This window comes from Zingiber officinale, chromosome 3A (genome assembly GCF_018446385.1).
Source record: "Zingiber officinale cultivar Zhangliang chromosome 3A, Zo_v1.1, whole genome shotgun sequence".
Classification (NCBI taxonomy): Eukaryota; Viridiplantae; Streptophyta; class Magnoliopsida; order Zingiberales; family Zingiberaceae; genus Zingiber; species Zingiber officinale.
In genome coordinates this window covers 44,911,577-44,932,037 of record NC_055990.1, presented here as the reverse complement: position 1 = coordinate 44,932,037, position 20,461 = coordinate 44,911,577, and the positions used below count along the sequence as shown (strand labels likewise).

General features: G+C 39.5%; 2 protein-coding genes across 3 annotated transcripts; one reads left to right on the top strand and one right to left on the bottom strand.

Annotated features, from left to right (window-relative positions):
• Window positions 1-567: 567 nt before the first annotated feature.
• LOC122051827 (BTB/POZ domain and ankyrin repeat-containing protein NPR5-like) lies at window positions 568-3,650 on the top strand. Its single transcript, XM_042613124.1, has 2 exons — window positions 568-1,615; window positions 2,252-3,650. The coding sequence occupies exons 1-2, from the start codon at window positions 1,169-1,171 to the stop codon at window positions 3,242-3,244; spliced, it is 1,440 nt and encodes a 479-aa protein (XP_042469058.1). The 5' UTR covers window positions 568-1,168; the 3' UTR covers window positions 3,245-3,650.
• Window positions 3,651-7,007: 3,357 nt separating this feature from the next.
• LOC122051828 (E3 ubiquitin-protein ligase DIS1-like) lies at window positions 7,008-13,653 on the bottom strand. Of its 2 annotated transcripts, XM_042613126.1 has the most exons (5): window positions 13,431-13,653; window positions 12,094-12,322; window positions 8,424-8,531; window positions 8,145-8,243; window positions 7,008-7,593 (listed from the first exon to the last, which is right to left on the bottom strand). In XM_042613126.1, the coding sequence occupies exons 2-5, from the start codon at window positions 12,301-12,303 to the stop codon at window positions 7,273-7,275; spliced, it is 738 nt and encodes a 245-aa protein (XP_042469060.1). In that variant the 5' UTR covers window positions 12,304-12,322; window positions 13,431-13,653; the 3' UTR covers window positions 7,008-7,272. The 2 variants fall into 2 exon arrangements, with proteins under 2 accessions (XP_042469060.1, XP_042469059.1); XM_042613125.1 differs by having other exon boundaries at window positions 8,145-8,531; window positions 13,431-13,652.
• Window positions 13,654-20,461: the final 6,808 nt, after the last annotated feature.

Below are 20,461 nucleotides of genomic sequence, written 5' to 3'. Positions count from 1 at the left end.
GAGAGAGGACTGGAGTTGTTTAATCACACTATTAATTTTAATTTATTGCTTTTATACGTACGCACGTACTGACTGTGATTTTTTAATGAAAGTTAAATCGAGTCGGACATGGTCCATTAGATATGTATTGCAATCAGTGGCGATGGGGGCCGGCGCGAGTAGGGGATGAATGGATCCATCACAGAGTGGAGTGGGGCATCCATCATCAGCTGAGAATATCTAAGAACTGTTAGAGTCGTGGGGCACCCATGATGTGGACCTCTCAATGGACTGGTTCCCCAATCAACGTCCGACCAGGGATATCGATCCAGTTTCGAGGGATTATTTTTTTTTTTTTGTTTTTAATTTTTATTTTTTATCAGCTCCTCTTTTGTTGTTTTCTAGCTTCCGAGTAAAGTTATGGAAAAGGTTTAATTACTGATCAGCTCGCCGCTCAAATACTTACAAGGAAATTAAGAAGAAGCTGAGCTGAGCTCGTTCTGAATTCTGATACGTACGTATGTACGTACGTACGTACGTGAAAAATGTTAAAGGAAAAAGACGGCAGGAGTAGAGTAGTAGATTAGTAAAAAAAAAGGGGTGCAATTACTTTAGCAGAAGGAGCTGTCACAGAAAGTTGGTGCATTTTTTAAATGTACACCATCCCAAGTTATTGCGTTTGTTTTTCCCTTCTGAGAGCAAACATCTGCATCCAATTTCCTCATTTTACCACCTCAATTATTTTATATACCTCAGCCGCCGAGCACATCCATCCAAATTGCTCTCCCTTTCTTGCAAGTTGGCGTTGCCAACAGACTCACACCAAAGATAATTTCTTCTTCTTCTACTTCTTCTCTCTGTCTCCCTCTCCCTCTCCGGGGAAAAGAGATCAGGAAAAGAAGGAGAGAGAGGAAAGGAAATCGTAAGCTTGGCAGATATGCAGATGGGAACGAAGAGCATGAAGTAGGAGGGAGGAGGAGGAGCGTGCACTACGCCTGTGGTCTCATATATCCCTTGTCTCTTAATTTCTTCTGATGATCGCCAGAAGCTAGCTGAGGTCTTCCTCTCTGCCTGACAAAAATTTCCCCCCAGTCGCCTCTGAACCTTAAGCTAGTGGAAGGGAGAGAGATCAGGAGGAGGAACAGTAGGAGAGCAGAAGGGGGAGAATTAATTAAAGAAGGTAGAGTTGATGGAGGAGACCCTCAAGTCCCTCTCGTTGGACTACCTCAACTTGCTCATCAACGGGCAGGCCTTCAGCGACGTCACCTTCAGCGTCGAGGGCCGCCTCGTCCACGCGCACCGCTGCATCCTCGCCGCCCGTAGCCTCTTCTTCCGCCGGTTCTTCTGCGGCACCGACCCCCCCTCCCCGGGCCTGCTCTCGTCGCCGCGCCGCTCCAGCGCCGTGCCCACCGCCGTCATCCCGGTCAACTCCGTCAGCTATGAGGTCTTTCTCCTCGTCCTCCAGTTTCTCTACAGCGGCCAGGCCTCGGTGGTGCCGCAGAAGCACGAACCCCGCTCCAGCTGCGGCGAGCGCGGTTGCTGGCACACCCACTGCACCGCCGCGGTCGATCTCGCCCTCGACACCCTCGCCGCCGCCCGCTCCTTCGGCGTCAAGCAACTCGAGCAGATCACAGAGGTCTAATTAATTCTCTCAATTAACCTCACGCTTGCGCTTGCTTCCTTCCGCAAACCATTTATCTATCTATCTATCTCATCTATTGATTTATGTATATATAAATCGATCCATCTCCCCTTTCCCAATTCCTTGGGGCTGAAACAGTTCTATTGCCTTGGTTACAGTTCATTTGTCCTTCTCAATGAAGTGGCTGGCTTCCCTTTTCTTTTTCTTTTTTTTTCCTCCACCCTTTTTTGGGAACATTGAATTCCAATAATGTGTTTCCTCTTTTTTGGATATGTTCATCTACTGTTCCTCCTCTTCTGCTTCTTCTTCTTCTTCTTCTTCTTCTTCAACCTCTTTTGTTTCTGCTAAACACATCATAATAATACCCTATTCCCACAGCAAATCGATGAGCAGATGTCGATCATCTTTCACCACCCATTATATATGGACTTGCATTTCTTCTAATTAATCAGCTCCCTCTCTTAATTAATTAATTAATTAAATCTTGCATTCCCTTAATTTCCTGTCACAATTTTCTTGAATTGGGAGAAGCTATTGCTCTCTCGCAATAACTCACAGCCTTGGTTATATTTTATGGAAGAAATGAAATCAAGCAACAATTCTTTACGTACGTCGTTAGTTTTGTTGCAGAAGCAATTGGCGAGCATGGTGGAGAAGGCGTCGATCGAGGACGTGATGAAGGTGTTGCTGGCGTCGCGGCAGCAGGAGACGCAGCAACTGTGGACGACCTGCTCCCACCTCGTCGCCAAGTCCGGCCTCCCGGCGGAGGTCCTCGCCAAGCACCTCCCCATCGACGTGGTGGCCCAGATTGAGCAGCTCCGCCTCAAGTCCTCCATCGGCCGCCGCCCTTCCTTCATCCCGCACCACCAGCTCGACCTCGGCGGACCCTCCGTCGACGTCGAGGACCACCACCACAAGATCCGCCGCATGCGCCGCGCGCTCGATTCTTCCGACGTTGAGCTCGTCAAGCTGATGGTCATGGGCGAGGGGCTCAACCTCGACGAGGCGCTCGCGCTCCACTACGCCGTCGAGAACTGCAGCCGCGAGGTCGTCAAGGCGCTCCTCGAGCTCGGCGCGGCCGACGTCAACTGCCCCGCCGGCCCCGCCGGCAAGACGCCCCTCCACATCGCGGCCGAGATGGTGTGCCCCGACATGGTGGCCGTGCTCCTCGACCACCACGCCGACCCCAACGTGCGCACCGTAGACGGCGTCACTCCGCTCGACATCCTCCGCACCCTCACCTCCGACTTCCTCTTCAAAGGCGCCGTGCCGGGTCTGACGCACATCGAGCCCAACAAGCTCCGGCTCTGCCTCGAGCTCGTCCAATCAGCTGCCATGGTGATGTCGCGCGAGGACGCTAACAATTGCGCGGCCGCCGGGAACAACCAGGTGTTCCCCCGGCTGAACCAACAGGAAACCGGCCCGTGCAACGCGAGCTGCTCCAGCCCGAGCATGGTCAACCTCAGCCTCGATTCAAGGATGGTGTATCTGAATCTGGGGATGGCAGAGCAATTTGGGTGCAAGATGAACGATGGCGGCGGCGGTGGAGGCGATCAGAGCAGCAGCAGTCGATCACAAGGCATGGGTCCTTCATCCTTGTATCATTCCCACGGCTTCCCCTAACTCAGTCTGAGCTTGTGTGACATATTAATTAGTCACATCATTCTATAATGCCCAATGCATGGTCAGGGGTGATCGATGATACCTTTTAGCAAGCTAAGGATAGTAGCATTGTTACTTTTTGGAAGAATTGGGGAAGCTAGCAAAGCAAGAAACTGAAAAACTAGGGCATGTGGAGCTGTGTATGAAGTCAAGAGAGCTGTGAGAGCTAGCTAGAGATGAAAATTTTAATATCATTTGAGTTTAAATTAATTTGTCTGGATTGATGTTACACTCCTTTTGGTGTTTATTGGGTGTTGGGGATGCACCAGCATGTGAGAGATTTCAAGGGGGAGACAACAAGAATCTAAGGAAGCTGTGCATGGTGGAGGAGAAATATAATATATATTCAGGTCAATCTTTTCTTCTCTTTTCTCCTTTGGCCTCTCATGCATGATATTATTTTTATATATACTTCTATATCTAGACTTGTTACATCTGTTGTATTTATATATTACAGAGCAACTACTCGAAACTCTTATCTTTAGCTTTGTCTAGCTAGGAGGATCATGATCAGCCAACAACTCCTACCATTTTCCTACTTTTCTTTTCTTTCTCTAGGTAATTAAATTGCTTCATTTCCCAACTTTAATTTTACTAGAATTCAAGCTTGTGTTTTGATTTTTACTCATATTTTTAAAAAAAATATATATATGTATATATAAATAAGGAATGCAATTAATACATACATATATGGATATTATACCTTCTCCTTAAGTGATGTGCTCTACCTTCCTGCTGAGGCTTAAAGGCACACAATAGTTGTTACAGTGGTTGAACATTTTCCCTTTTCTTTCCTTTTTCTTTTTTTGCATGTAAATATATATCTATCTATATCTATGCATGATTTTCAGAGATATTATTTCAGCTGTTGACAAACAAGGCCATGGCTTTGCATGAGTGTAGCATGTATAGAGTGTAACTGAAAAGTACTGTTACTGCATCAAAACAACTTAATTAACTTGTTTTGTTTAACTGTAATTTTGAAGGATTATGATCATAGTGCATTGCACTTCATTATTAATAGCCTTTGAGCTCTATATATTATTTTTTTTTCATTTCATGTTAGTCTGAGTCACACAGTACTTTCATGTTCATGTATCCATGCATGTAGATTGTGACTCGCAGTTGTTTGTCAAATTCTTGGGCACTGTGATGGAGTTCTTGATGGGATTGAGCATCATGAATCACCATAGAGTGTGTTGCATTTAGACATATTTTTGTTTGTTATTCTTTTGGAAACCCTTCTTCTCATATAATATCCATATAAAGGTATTTAATTGTTCTTTCTAAAGATACATATACTTGTGGATTAAAATTTGAAGTGTTATTCATAAACTATGAAATGAAAGCAATATCACTACAATGTTAGGTTTTCGAACATATATCCTCATTTTCTCTAAAACTCATGAATTTTCCTCTAAAGCATTAAGGGAAAATTAGAAAAAGAATTGAACCAAGGCTCTTTAAACCAATGAATGTCTATGTAGTAAATATTATAGGATGCAATAAAAGACTTAAATAGCTTTTATTTTAAGGTCTTTAGGTACATATTGAGAAATTTAACCCTAAAATAAAACATGCAATTAACTAATGCTTGAAATAGTTAAGTAATTAAAATAAAAATCCTCAAAGTGCAATGGATAAATGTCCAAAAGGTACAACATATATAGAAGATGTCTCATAGATTTGACACCTTCAAAACTTGCTTAGAAAAGATATACAATAACTATTGTTAGTTAATAAAATAGTTGATATAAATGTGTATGATAAGTAATACGATAAAAATACAAAATAATATATTTTTTTAGCATAGGTAGCAAATTAGGCAAGAAGGTACAATGTTTCAGCCTAATAATATATGCATAATTAAGTAATTTTAGGTTTTATAAATACAGTTAAGCATGCTAGAGGTTGATATTGATTGAATAAGGCTGAAACAAAATTAATTCTATTTGGCATGTGAGATGAGGTAATGAGAGTAGTAAAATTCCTAACACTAAACAAGTATGATGATACTACTAAACAATCTAAGCACGTAATGCTTAAATTAACTAAACATGAAAAATATGAGCAAATACCTTGTAACTTAAATAGAAAATAAGTCTAAAATAAGTCATTCATGTTTAGTTCAAATAAACAATGGAAATAGTATAAAGAATCAAAAGGGTTTTAAAATAAAAATGAGTAGTTAAGAGTAACTCAAAATTCATTGCAACCCAACAATGAAGATTTTAGCAATGCAGTGCATCATTCTAAGCTCATATATATTGTTTTTACTTATATAGGAATTATAAGGTCATGATTATATTCTAATAGGGGGAGAAGTGATTTTGATTTAAAATTAGAAGACAAGCCTTAATCTCATATACTCTATTTTAACTCCTCACGAGTTTTAGGACAAGTATGAGTTTTGAAAACAACATATATAAAATGAAGGATATTCTTCTAATTATATCTAAAAGTGTGAATGAAGATAATCATAATTAATGTCTACTAAAAACAAATATTTAAGAGTATTTTTCCTAAAAATCCATAGTAATTAAACACATTACTATAATTAGGATAATGGAAAGAATACTAATGGTGCTAATAACCCTTCCACCATGCAACACGCGTATAATAAAACACACAATTGAAATCAAACCAAACTTAAGTTGTTATCTGCAACAAACAAAAGTTCATTCATAAAACTAAGAACAAAGGGAACTAACCGACAACCTCTAAAAGTAACTTACTAAGACTCTTGTAAAGCTCAACCAAGGCTCTTGGTGCCCTATAATCATCACTTTCTTGAAAGGATGTCTATAAACAAATAAAAGCAAAACCTTTCTAATTGCGCTTTTAAGTACATGATTAGTTTGGATCTAACCATTTTGGATCAATTGTGTACTATCATATCTTTGATTGGCAGATCAATTCATTAGGAACTAGCTAGGCTTAATTCTAGAATCCAGTTATGTTTTTTTTTCTTCCCATAACAACTCCAACATGATTACCAAAAAAGCTATAACCTCCGTCATTTCACTAGTGGAAATCATATGTTTGATCGACTGGCGAGCAGAAGGTGCACATTATTCTTCTAATTTCATAGGCTTGATTAACTGGAATATATGCCAGATTAAGCTCGTCCTTAGGAAAGAAACTTATGATTAATTTGTTCCTTTTTGCACCCAAAAAAGAGTGAACTTATTCGTATTTGATCACTAGAGTCAATTAGCAAGACAAACTGTAGTGGGGTACGTGAGTGATCTCTGTAAAGGATATGGAGATCCCTCCTTTTGGGATTTCTTACCTGCCTTCATTTGATTCGGAGATTATGAGGCATCTTGACAAGAACAGCGACCGTTCGCATTCAATTCAATTCTCCACCCACCACCAGAATCCAATTCAAGGAGGTCAACTCATTTCACATCCTGCTTTAAAGGGGGGCATGGCCATGGCGTGCCTTTACCTGGCCCCTCAGACCAATTCCAAATGCCATTCCGGTCTCTGCTCAATGCCCATGTAGAAAGAAAGGGTTATGGAATTGGTAGGGGACGCACCTAAACGATGGATTCTGTAGAGCCCATGCGTTACGATTTGGATTGGAACTTTGCAGATTTGTCTATACGTTAAAATTCCATCAGACCGCTTTTAACTTTGTATGTAATAATTTTGAAGACTTTTTTATACATCTAAATTTAATAAAAGTGAATGACGTGATACAGAAGAAATAGATCAGGAATTGGTTAAATTTGAAACTTCATAGCAATTCAACAAAAGAAAGAAGAAAATGAAGTGACTGACTTAGCAGGATACAAGTTCTATTTACAGCACAGTATTTGCTTTCCCAACTAATTCTCATGCTATTTAAGCGAGTAGAACGGTCACTTAAGCAAAGAGAGTTTTGCTTCAGCTACTACATTACTGATCCGAAAATTTTATGTTAACTAAAACAAGCCTCTGGTAGCTCACAACAACACGAGAAGTTTGGACATAGAACAAGAGCATCACTGTTCCTTCCAAATTCTTCCGGTTACCCTCAGTTTCAGCTCCTTCCGATCCCCTCCTGAGAAGAACAGGGCCATGTTACGCTGGATGATTAGCCCATCGTAACTGTCTCTCACCTTTCGATGGCTATCGCGAATGCTTCGAGGAACCCCTTGCCAGGTTATCTTCCTCCCGTAGCCTCCAACCTCAAGGCTATAGCTGTAGCTTTTGGCTTCACTGTCATCGCCCATAAATCTCAGGAATGCAATGTATACAGGTGATGTGCCCAGCTGAAATGCCTCAAAGTGCAGGCAGAAGTACTGTCCAAAGCAACTGAAAACCTAAATAAAGCACAGCATCATTTGTTTGAGTCCACATAGAAGATGAACAAGATACGAACCATATTTCTCAGATACTGAGCAACATAATGATCATATTTAATAATATCATCTGAGAGCTTTAGATAATTAGAAAAGAGCTGAAGTTCGTGACAATGGTTTGCTTGCGCAAAAGGTACTAGTTAACAAGGGGGAAAAAATTAAGCTAAGAAGTTTGAGGTAGCAACGACCCCCTTGCTATGATGGACAGTTAATTGCAGAAATCCAGTTTGCAAAGTATTGATCTGGGTAAAGACTATTCAATCTGAAAAAAAAAACAAATAGCAGTCATCCTATGCCTATCTGAGAAGAGACGAGAAAATGCTATCAGTCTACACAAATATCATGCTCAGCTGAAGAGACATAGATTAACCTAAGAAATTGGAGTGAAGTAAATCTATGTTCCCACGAGTTTTAGGAGGGAACCCACATGATTAACTAGATTACATAGTTAGCAAATCAAAGAAGTTTTAGAAGCAAAAGTATCAGACCAAAATAACAGATAGAGATATTACCGTCAACATCCATGTAGCATTCTCTACCTCATGTGGATTTGACTTTACATATCTATGGTTGAAGGAGCTTCCACTGTGCATGTCAACCTTGTGATCATCCTTCAAGTGAGATACCAAATAAGAAATGTCACCAACAACTGTGCACTCAGATCCAGCATAAGGACAATTGTAGGGTCTAAACATGCATTGTGATTCATGTTTCAGCTTACAGTAGTATGGATATATACCCAAACAACCAAAGCTTTGATATTTGCAGGGTAATTCAAGAGAAGCTGCAACCTTCTCTAATGCAAGGCATCTTATGTTGCCTAGCTCATGCCTGCAAGTGGGGCATCGATTATGAACTCTGGGTTTGCATCCAGAACATAGCGTATGGCCATTTGAGCACTGCATACAAAAGAAAAGAAAAGATTAAAAAATAACATATTCCGCATATTTTTTAGGACAAAAACTTTGAATGATACATAATACATTTGACTATGCCCAAGACTGTAATTGCATAAATAAATTTTTTATTCATGCCTTATATTGTAATTTCATTAACTCTTTTATAATCACATATCAGCTTATTTTTTAACACTCATCACATTATATTGAGGCTAGGGAAAGCCTACTGAGACATCCTGTTAACATTGTTTGTCAAAAGTTGTTAAATTTCTTATCAAAGTCTGCTTCAACACTCTTCTATCTCTTCTCTGTTCTTCCTCAGTTTTGTGCTTCTTCTTCCTCCTCTGCTCCTCTGTTCAGTTGTTGTTGGAAGTAAACCCCATGTAATTTTTCTCTCACCTTTTCTTTCTATACGAATTTCAATCTCATTCTCTGATCAAATGAAAAAAACATGTCCTCACAACATAAAGTCATCATCAAATATATTTGTCTCAGCTATTTGAATTTTACCCCTCTAATGTACTTCCTACCAGGATATCCTCACAAGAGAAAATCTCATCACATATTAATTGATAAATCCCAAAGCTAGAATATTAACAAAATAGAAAAGAGTTTATCCCTATAAATTGCAACAATTAGATAGATGGCTCATTGGGCTGCACAAAGCACTATAAATTGTATTTTAGGTGCTTCCAAATTATATCATAGATGTAACTAAAATTGTGTCACATATGCTACAAAGTTATGCTGTAGATGCCACCAAATTGTATTATAGTTGTTGCAAAATTGCATCATAAGTGCTATCAATTTGTATTATGGATCTATTGAATTGTATCCTAGGCACTAATATATTGGTCCTATAAAAATTTAAGATAAGGATTATCTAATTATATTGTAGGTGCTCGCTACCAAATTAATATTATAGATACTATCAAAGTGTATCTTAGGTTCTATGATATTAGAAGAAAACAATAGTGTTTTAAATTCATGCATAAATCTACTTTAGAATTCATACAGGAATGAGTGTACCAATTTAGTCATGGTGACCAATTTTAATTCTAGGTTTAATTATATCCACTACATTAATTAGGGTCACAATAAGATCTTGATCATGCCTATTTAGTCAAGATTAGGTCTTCATCACGTCCTAAAAAGATAAGATCACATTCGCAAAGTCAAGGTTAAGTTTGATTTTAATTGGGCTAATAGCCAACTTGGGGTTGGAGGAAACTTAGGATTTGATTAGGTCAAACTCATAACTTAGGCTTTATCTGTCAATCAAATGTTATGAGCCTTTCCTTGTGACCTTATTGTTTCCCTTAGATTCACCTAACATCTATAGTCGAGCTTGATTGAGGTTTGATCACTCAACAGATTAGTGATGAATGGAACAAATGAGCTCATGCCCTTTAAAACTTTACTTTCTTTAGAATTCTTCTTAAGGCTTTTTCTACTTTCAATTTTCCTTTATTCATTCTAGTTTTCTAATTCAATCCAATTTTCTCAATTTGATTAATAGAAATGATGATATGTTGTAAATTGTCTTCTTTTGTCATTAGAAGGCAACCGAAGTTTTGGATGATTATCAAACTAATTATGGACACCAAGGACTTTTTTTATTATGACAGAAAACTAATTCATGAAGTAAATTGATATATATGAAATTTGTATACTATGTAAAAAGTCTCTTGATTAATATTTTACACTTGGATTAGTTGATCATATCAACTCGTACATTTTTTTTTTGGGTGTTTACTCCTATTATGGTCAGATCACAGCAAATAGAGAAGTCTGCTAGGATTTTAATCCTATCTTGAACTTCCATTTGTGATGCGCTAGAGGTGCTGACGTGTTAGGACAAATATTAGAGTTGGATTTGATTCACATGAGCTAGTTTGAGGTCATGTTGCTTGTTATGTGTATTCAACTCAATCAAGTCATGGCTTGTCCAAAGCTCATATAGTTTTAACTATTGTCAATAGTTGTTGGAAATGAGGTTAAAGAGATGTTCTCCCTTTATAGACCTTAGAGTGAGTGCACGACTAATAAAAGATAGGCATAAGGCAGAGTTCTCACTGTTATGCCTGGCATTACTTGGTAATCAGTGCATTACAGAGACATGTATCTAAGCACATGTATTCTAGCCAACAGTTGAGCCCTTATAAGATACTCACCTTTGTATTAGGTTTCAAAAAAGTGAAATTTCATACAGTAATATTATCTTCCAAAATTTTAAAATTCTTCTTCTCCACTTTGATAAGAACTTGGCATTTAACCTACTTTACCAGTGATTCAATTTACCACACCAGCAGAAGCTTGAGTTCTTCTATTCTCGCACACTTAATCAGTTAGTTGCCTTGGTCATGTCCTCCTCCCTTCACCAGAACTGCATTCACTTCAATTGAACTGCACCAGATTCTTTAAGGTCACTCGAGTTTGCTATTGCCATCTTGAAGTAAAGATGTCAAGCTCATTCTTGCCGGTTCAAAGTGAAATTAGCTACGCTTGTTGATCTAGCATGACTTTTGTTTGCTGCACTCTTAGTAGTGGGAGACTTGTGAGGCCCCTTCACCAATCTTAACCCTCTAGGCTAACTGAGAGTTAAAAAGACTTGTGTGACTCGGATAAGCTACTTGTGCAGTGTCATTCTCTTAAGAATGTCCATCAAGGTGCACAACCTTAGCATCCTAGATCTTATATCCCACATCACCAAACACAACATTTGCTTCTTCCAAATCCTTGTACTTTAGAAATAGATGTTGAAGTGCACATCAACCTGGTCCTCAGCAAAGTGAACAAGTTTAAGGCAAAGAACATGATCCTCCAATCAAAGCAGATCAATTGAGGCAAACCTACTCAAAGGGTAAGTGGAAGACTTTACTATTCAACTTGTGCAAGCTAAGTGCAAAGAGAAAGAAATATCCCTAAACTAAGAGTAATTTACTGCCGAACAAACTTAATCATCTACAACTAACCAAATCCATGCCTTATATTTATCATAACTATTTGAGTTGACTACTTGAATCATATTCTTCTATTATGCCCTTGCATAATAGCTTATAATATTTAGTTGATTAAAGAATTTTTCCTTATATTAACCAGATTTCTACTTTTTCTTCCATTTCTCCTTCCGCCTTCCATATCAAAAAGATACAACTCCTCTAGCTGCAAAATTAATCAATCGCCTCTGAACATCTATAATCTTCTCAATCCATCAACTGTCATCATATATATTGGACTACAACTAATTCAGCCACTATTTGTTCTATTAATGATAGCTCCATCCATAATTTTTAGATACAAGACTCCTAAAATTTTTAATCGAAGGAATTTCATATTCATCCATCTTATTTGTTCTCTTTATTTTTTTCTTGTTAGTGAAAATAATTTAACACGAACAAACAATACAAAACTAGATACTGCAAAATATCAATGGCAAATACAAACCAAAAATCAGTAGGCCATACAACAGAACAGCAAACATGGATTAACACAAGGTTTCTGTGAGGTCAAAGATAAGAGAGGTAAATAACAAGAGAAAAAAAGAATGTATTCGTAAAACCTGATGGATTGGAGGGTACATTGCATTTAGGCACACAGGACATTCCAAAAGCTCACGCACGCTGCTTGCATCAGCAAGATTTGCCTTTGCAGAAAGCTGAGTATGATCATTTATTTGCTCGCTTACTTCCACCATATCTTCATTTTTAGGAGGATCAATAACCTCAGGATTGTCTCTCACCTCATCATAGTAAGTAGCATCAGGTGCCATGAGGAGATACTATTATGTTCTACATGCAAAGTTAACCAAGTCAATCAAATTAATTTTCCCAAAATCAAATCACGCGTAGAAGAACAATAAGCTGTTTGGTATATGGTCTTAGGTCTGGTACAGGGAAAAACAGTGGTGAAACAATCTTCAAAAAAATACATGACAAGGATCTACCAAATGGAAGTTGTACGAGTAGATCCAGAAACTAAATTTTCAATCAATACCACTTGATACATTCATCACAAAATTTGCAAAGCAGGCCCAGGAGTTATGTGGTTCAAGCAGGAAGATATATGATCGCTATTAAATGGAAGTAATTAATGGCCCTAACGAGGAGACAAAGGGCCGTAAGAAGAGAGGGCAAAGTTCAACATGTGACGCTGCCTCCTTGTCAACTGAAAATGTAAACACGGCTTAGCATGTCACGCGGCATTCAAAAGGAAAGGTTCGACACAAGTTACGAGTTGGTGTTCGGCCTACTTCAATCATCTTAAAATGTGAACACGCCACACTGCCTTCTTACCTATTCACAACCTTCCTAACCCTTGCGACTATATCTGAGAGTTTTTAAGACAGTCAAGCTGACTACCAAACCAGACTCCTACTTTTAGAAAATTCCAGGGAAACCAGACAATGATTGGCAAGCAAATTAAGTACCGAAGATGTTAACTGTTAACTACATGGTGTCTCTCGCATAAATCCATCCATCAAATCCCTAAAAATCACAAAGGAGCAAAACCTCTTTGTTGAAAATAAAAACAGACTAATACCGATCATAATCTTGAATTCTTTATGCGCTACACATATCGACTCGAAAATCTCAAAAGTACCACACAGAAGGTCCATAGTACACTCCCATAGATCCAATCAAGCGTATCGAAAAAAAATGGAAAATAAAGCAAGAGACGAACATATAGGTATAAAATTTTGCTCCGTCCGCATCTAGTGTCCTCCAAAAAGACCAACAAAAGTACGATCATTAGACACAAATGATCGGATCAAACTCCTCCAAATTACAACTCCAGAGAGAAAAATCGGACCGCGAATCAAGAACAAGATGCAAAAGATATTCAAGAAAAAACTGAAAAAAAAACGAACTAACTCTCGGAAGCGACTCGCGACCATACCTCACGAGGAAAAGGAGAAACCAACAGCAGCAGCAAGAGGGAGGTCAGATTTCCCTTGGGCGAGGCTCAAAGGGGGGCTTCACCGCTCAACATATCGCCGGAAGAGAATTCGAATTAAAGCCCTTCTCTCTCTCCCTCTCCCTCGGGAAGAATAAAATAAAAAAAATAGTTGCGGTCTGCTGTTCCCGGGCACGTCGCCTTTAAGCAGTGCCTGCTCCCCTTTGAAGCGGAAGGCCGGAGCCTGCTCAGTCTTGAAAGCGTGCCGTTGAAGCAATTCGAAACGGTAGGCGGCAAAGTCAAGGAGATGCGGGCCCCGCTGGGCATCACAACTTATAACCACCGTCGGATCTCAATCTTACCGTCCACCTGTTAGCTGATTCGGCTTAATATAACAGGCTAATTGCCATTTTGAATTTGAAATCGCTGGTGTACCAAACTTGAATAAATAAATGATGCGATGCAGTTGCGTTTGGCAGAGTACTTTTATCGGCTAATAAATATTTATCGAAATTTTTCAAAAATTATCAACATATTATTTTCGTTATTTTACATCAGAATAATTTTAAATAATTTATAAAATATTATTTATTAAGAATGTAAAAATTATATATATATATATATATATATAAACAAATATATATTTATGCTTCAATTATCTATTTTATCAAAATAGAAATAGCCTAAATAAACTAAACGAAACTATTTGCATTTTTAAAAAAAATACATATTATAATTAAACAAGCACACCTCTTATATCTAAATGAATACTTATTTTCTTTATGCACCCTTAAGTAAACAAAATGAATCAATTTCTTGTTATTTTTTTTACCAAAATAAATTCTAGTTAAGTTTTTTTATCCCAAAATGGTGGCATTTGTTAATTATAAACAAATACACTTATCATAGCTAAACAAAAACTATTATAACTAAATAACATATATAAATTTTGATTTATTTTTTATCATAAAAAAGAAGAATGAAGATGCCAATGAAAAACACATCAATCCCATTAAAAATTAATAAGTATGTCTTAGGATTGGTAGTGTCAAAATTTATCAACCCCAATGCAATACTTTTCACACAATAAAAGGTGTCTTCACATAAATTTTATCTATAGTTTTTAATCAGCTTCTATGGAAACTTTTCAATTACAAAGGGCATATAATAGAAGGATATGAATTATATTTAGTTGTGGGAGAGAAAAGAAATAATTCCTCCTTACACATAACTAATGTTTGACTACAAAGTGCGGAATTGTGTGCAAGGTCGAACTCACGGATACTTGATTAACTTACGAGTAAGTCAGGAGTTCACGGCTAGACGGTCGACTAGCTCATAAGCAAATCACATGCAAGCTCATAGTGACATGCCCAACTGACTCACAAGTCAGCTTGTGAGCAGACCATAAGCTCATAGTGAAGCAGCCAACGAGCTCACGATCGAGGAGCACCATGCTTAGGAGAAGGGTGGAGACAACAAACAAAATTTGGAGGAAAAAAAGTCTTTGGATGGTAAGTGATAAAGTAGAATTTGGATTAATGTTCCGATCCGAGAACGAGGGGTGTGTCAATTTCTTGATAAGTCATCTTCTGATCATCTCTTGTGATGAATTAGATTCCTTCAATCAGGTCAGTTCTAGAGGAGTTGGATTTTAATGGATTAGATGTTGATGAGAAGAGTCTGGCCACTAGCAATTCCGCTATCGACTAGTTAACGGATGGTGACTCAGTTGGCCAGTGAATGGAATCAACTGAGTTTCTAGGAACCACCTTTCTCTAACTAGAAATCAACACGAGGTTAGAAGGAGGATCAAGGCATATCTTAGTGTTGCCCCTCCGATGTTCAATTTAGAGACCAAGAGTGGAGAAATAAATGGAGGAATGACAGAATAAAGTAGATGATATAAGATAGGATGATCATGATTAGATAGATCTCCCCCTCTAGAGCCTCCATGTCTTTACCTTATACAGGGAGAGAAGTCTAAGGGGCATACCTCTTGGAGAGAAAGTCAAGGGGTGAATAGTTCGCTTCTATTTTTTGATCTTCTTAATTACGCAATGGAAACTTAGAAGCAATGTTAATTCTTTGTGTTTACTTGATATCCACTTCCTTGAGATGATTCATCTAAGGATCCACATCACGATCACAACATCCACTATGAAACTTCTCTTTCTCGGAACAACGCCGAAGGTGGAGAAACCTTACATAGTTTATGGTCTCTAAATCAATTACAACAATGAATTTAGAAACCTTTTGCTTCGAACAGAAGGTTCCGTAAGTGATTGCTCTAATCGCTTATGATCTCCAAATTGATTATAACAATCAATTTAGAAACCTTCTGTTTTGAATAGAAGGTTTCTTAAGTGATTGCTAAATCTCTTAACACTCCCTTAAGTGATTAAGGGTTTTGGTAAATCGATTGACACACTATACCATTTAGCTTTTGTACCGAAACAAGTACTTGATGGCAGATAAACTTCATGTTCTCTGGACTTTGTACCTAGAGGTTCCTCATCTCCGGGTCTTCAACTACCCAGCTATAAGGAACTATAGCGCTAAACACACCAAAAAGCACAGTGAAAAAATAAGTTCCTATCCAGAAGATCCATGCAAAGCAAATCATATACTAAGTTTTGTTAAAAAGTATACCTTTGTTGTGTGCCCTTCGCAATCCCGACAGTAATATTTTTTTAGATGCGGATCTTAACTCAATCAAGTGGTCGCGCCTCTATGGTATCCACACGAACAAACCTTCGTTTGTCTCACAAACTTAGAAAGTGGAGAAGAGAATCAACCAAAAGTTGTGCTAGCAACCTCTTTGGAAGATTCAGCCAAGAGTGGAAGAGAGGAGAAGAAGAAGAGCAAGAACAAAAGTTTTATTATGGAAATAAATCCAAAACCCCCTTTTATGTTGGAGACTGTTGGCTGGCTAGAAGGGGGTTGAATAACCTGCACAAATAAAAAAACTGCCCTTCTCGGACTTTCAAAGGAACACTTGCATATATAAAATAAACAGAAAATAACAAAAAGAAGAGGCACCGGATTTGACTTGGTTACAATCGGGGAGGTTGTTAATCCAAGGAGAATGAAGCGCAATAGATATCTCCTTTCGGGCGGAGAAACCTCTTACAACATTCAAGCACAGAAAAATAAGAAGCTAAACTAACAATGAAAGCATATAAGTGTTGTAATTAGAATTGCTTGTCTTTTAGAGCTTCTTGGACCAAGTCTATATTTATAGCCTTGGTCGGGGCACCTGGAAAGATTCCAGGCGGTTGGAAGGGGATAAAACTTTATCCCTTCTCGTATAGATCGTGTTTGGCTACGATCTGGATAGCATCCAAGTCCGGGCACCCGAAAGGGTTCCGGGCCCCAGACTGGTCTCGGCGCCCGAAAGGGTTTCCGGCCCCAGACTGCTCCGGGCGCCCGGACCAAGAAAGTCAACAGAGTTGACTTTTTCGATCCGGGCCCTCTGCTCCAGTTCAGCTCGCCTCGGTCTGGGTCTTCCACTCCGGCTCTGCTTGCTTGGGTGATCTTGGCCATCCAGAATAGGGCCCACCTGAACCCAACTTCCGGCCTTCTCGAGCAGAGTTCCTCTCCAGCTTCTCGTGTAAAATACTGAAAATAGGCGAATATTAATAAGGGAATTTTTTGGAATTTTTGGAAATTTTTCGAGAATTTTCCGGAGCTCGTATGGACGAGTTATCGGGGATAAAAGCGAGGCCGGGAAAAGCCTGTTTAGGCTACCCAATTAAATGAGGAAAAGTTGATTTTTATTTATTTACTTTTCCTTTCTTATTTCTTTTCTCATCCCCGCGTGCCGAGCCATTCCCCCGACGCCGCCCTTCACTCTTCTCCGATCGCGTGCCCTAACCGGCGCCGCGGTAGTTCCCATCTCCTTGCAATTCAAGCCGTGGTCGCGGGTTGCATCTTCTTCTTCCCTTTCCTTCTCCACGCCGTCCCTGTGCCCTTCTCCCCTTCCGCGACACCGAAGCCACCACTGCTGGCTCCTCCTTTCCTGCGCGTCGACGCAGATTGCCTGCTACTGCGAGTCCTAGCCGACTCCTTCCCGACGCCTTCTCTGCCCGAAGCCGATCACCTCTTCCTCAGCCCTACCGTCGGCCCTTCTCCTCTTTCGAACGTCGGCAACCGACCAAACTCCTCTACCTTAGATCGTCGTTGCACGGAGCAGCGCAGACACACCACAGATCCCTCTGCCTAGTTGGATTCCTCCCTTCTGAGGCCTAACTCCGAATTAGGTAAGACAGATTTTGGGTAGGGTTGTTCACTGTAGGATTTTGATTTGGGCTCCTGTGATGAACCGATTGACGATTCACTGTGGTAAAAGTCACTGATTTCGTTGTCTTACTGTTGGAGCAGGGAAGAAACACTGTTGATCACGCTAGGGTTTTTGGGCGTTGATCACGCTGTTGTATTGCCGCCGAGGAGTTATAGGGTTTGCATTACTGTGGAGTGTTCTTGGTCCGGCAGCATCCTTCCCTAGCAGTGGGTAAGTACAGATTTAGATGTGTTTTTGTGTTGAATCTGTGATGGATTATGTTATAGTAAGTCCTAATTAGAAGGTGGAACGATTAGGGTTAATTTCATTAACCCTAATTGATCAATGGATTAGGATTTAGTTTAGTTAATGAATGCATGATAGAATTAACTAAACAAAATATTATGACACAGGACTTTGATTCGAGACGAGCATCTCGACGTCCGAGTTGGACTGGACTGATCTTATTTTCCTATTGGAGGCGGGTACTTTGACTTATGTCTTTGATATGCATAATAATATGTTTAACATATAGCAGTGATCGTGTAATCATTTTGTTCGGTTGGTCACTACATGATAGTTACATGGTTGCTTGTTTATTTATTCTGCACTGCATATTATTTACCTGATCATATATGCTTTAGGTAGTGACCCAACCACATGCTATGTTATCTTCTGGATCTAGGGTTTATTTGATGCTCTATCTGATTTGTGTACCTTCTATCTGATACATCTTCCAGTGGTACACACTTTGTATTATTTATATGGTCATTACTATGTTATTCATGAGATTGCCATGCTAGTGTCATGCATCATGATTGCATACTGTGCGATTGTCGGCTCCACTATGGTTGAGCCCATCGCCAGTTACATGTACTGCACACACCACCACCACCCATGGGTTAGTGGTATATCAGGCAGGTGTGTGGCGGTTCTGCTGTTTGGCTCCGTTGGTTAGGTGACTCAGCGTGGTAGCCGGCAGTCAGTTCCGCTCTGTTTGGCTCCGTTGGCATTTAGTGTAGCAGCGTGGTAGCCGGCAAAGATATCCTCCCCGTCATCGTGTACCGGGAGATGAGAGCATTGAGCTCCCCCATTTATGATTTGGGGTCAGAGGACAGGAGTACTCCGACAGCATCCCGTCCACTCGATCGCTCATCAAGAGCAGTGATGTCAGAGTGCACGGTCACCATATGCATTTATTGCATTTATTGTTTGTGATTGCTGCATTTACTTGCTGTATTTATATGGATGCATATGATTGACATGCATACAGGATTATGATTTCCCCGGTCTGACGACCCTGTTACCTTTGTACTTTGATTCCGGTTAGTACAGTTATCTCCTGATTTCGTTTCAGTTGCATTTATCCTTCTCGTATTCAGGAGACTGTACGCATGATTAGTGTTGTCTGTTATTTGTTTTATTATGCATATCAGTTGTACCTGCTGAGTGTTGGACTCACCCCGCTTCCATTGTTGATATATTTTCAGGTTGAGACTGTCAGGAGCAGTTCCAGTCGCTGGTTTCCACAGCACGTAGTGCTAGACCTCTGCTAGTTTTGAGTTGTCATTTTATTTTAGCTTTTCTCTATCAGACTTTGTTTTAGTCTTGTTTTGGATTTTACATATGGATATTGTATGGAATCCTTCCGTTTGATGGACTTTTGGTATGATTTGGATTTTTATTCTACTACATGCCTTCCTGGACGGCAGAAGAGGTGAGTTCGTCGGATTTGAGCTTTACGAGTGTAGTTGAGTAGGGTGGATTTCGAGTCAGAGTACTATTGTTTGTGATTACTATTATTAACTGCGTGGTTGTGACAGCCAGAGGCTGAATATCTATATAAACTGTGTGGTGATTGTTTTTACTTATTGTTAAAATTCCAGCCGCCTGTGGCTGAGGTATATGTGTTATGTAGAAGTTTCAGATTGTCCGCCGTACAGGGGAGATGCTGCCGAAATTTCTTCGGACAAGGACTCCTCTGGGGCGTGACATCTCGTCCCTCAGAATTATCGTGTGCTTCCTTCTCATTTGCCAACGTACTCATCCGCAGCTCTTCGTCCCTCGGACGTACCGAGCTCATCGGCTCTCTTCCATGTCGTCCTTCTCGCTAGCTGTGTCTCTTGCTCCCCGAGTAATCTTCCGCTCCGGCTTCTTGTGTTAGAGTGTATACTAAAAGCCTAGCTTTTGGTATAAACATTTATCTAGAAATAAGAATCACATTGGTCAAATGTCTACATTTGTGATAAATGTAGTTGTTCAATTAATTTATATTGTAGATAACATGGTGTGTGGTGTCACACACAGAGGATCATGTTATCAGTACCTTATAAATTATAAACAGTAGCTCACGACCAAAATGGAAAGGAACAAACCATTAGAAGGTCGTAGTGTAATTAGGTATCAGTTTTTCTTGACTGTATAATTACACTAGTACACTTAGAGTGTATTGAGTATGACCATTTGAGGTCGTTTCTTTTATACTGATTTTATAAAGAAACAAAGACCTCGGTTATTATGGAAGTGTGTGCTCTTAATCCTGATATAATAACAAGCACATATATTTGATATTTATTTCTTTAATTTATCAATGGGTGAGATTTAGTTCGATGAATCAATAAGCCCGATAAGTTGGGAAATGGTATCACTTATAGTGTGTGTTGTTGATTATAGAAGGAAACTGTGTCCTAGATGTACTAGGTTGAGAATGTCCCCAAGAGGAGCTCATAAGGATTGTCATGTTAAACCCTGC

Coding starts and splice junctions, on each gene's coding strand:
- LOC122051828 (XM_042613125.1), bottom strand. CDS start 12,303: ATGGCACCTGATGCTACTTACTATGATGAGGTGAGAGACAATCCTGAG. Junction 8,532..12,093: donor TGTACCCTCCAATCCATCAG/GTTTTACGAATA, acceptor TTTTGTATGCAG/TGCTCAAATGGCCATACGCT. Junction 7,594..8,144: donor ATGCTACATGGATGTTGACG/GTAATATCTCTA, acceptor TGCTTTATTTAG/GTTTTCAGTTGCTTTGGACA.
- LOC122051827 (XM_042613124.1), top strand. CDS start 1,169: ATGGAGGAGACCCTCAAGTCCCTCTCGTTGGACTACCTCAACTTGCTC. Junction 1,616..2,251: donor AACTCGAGCAGATCACAGAG/GTCTAATTAATT, acceptor GTTTTGTTGCAG/AAGCAATTGGCGAGCATGGT.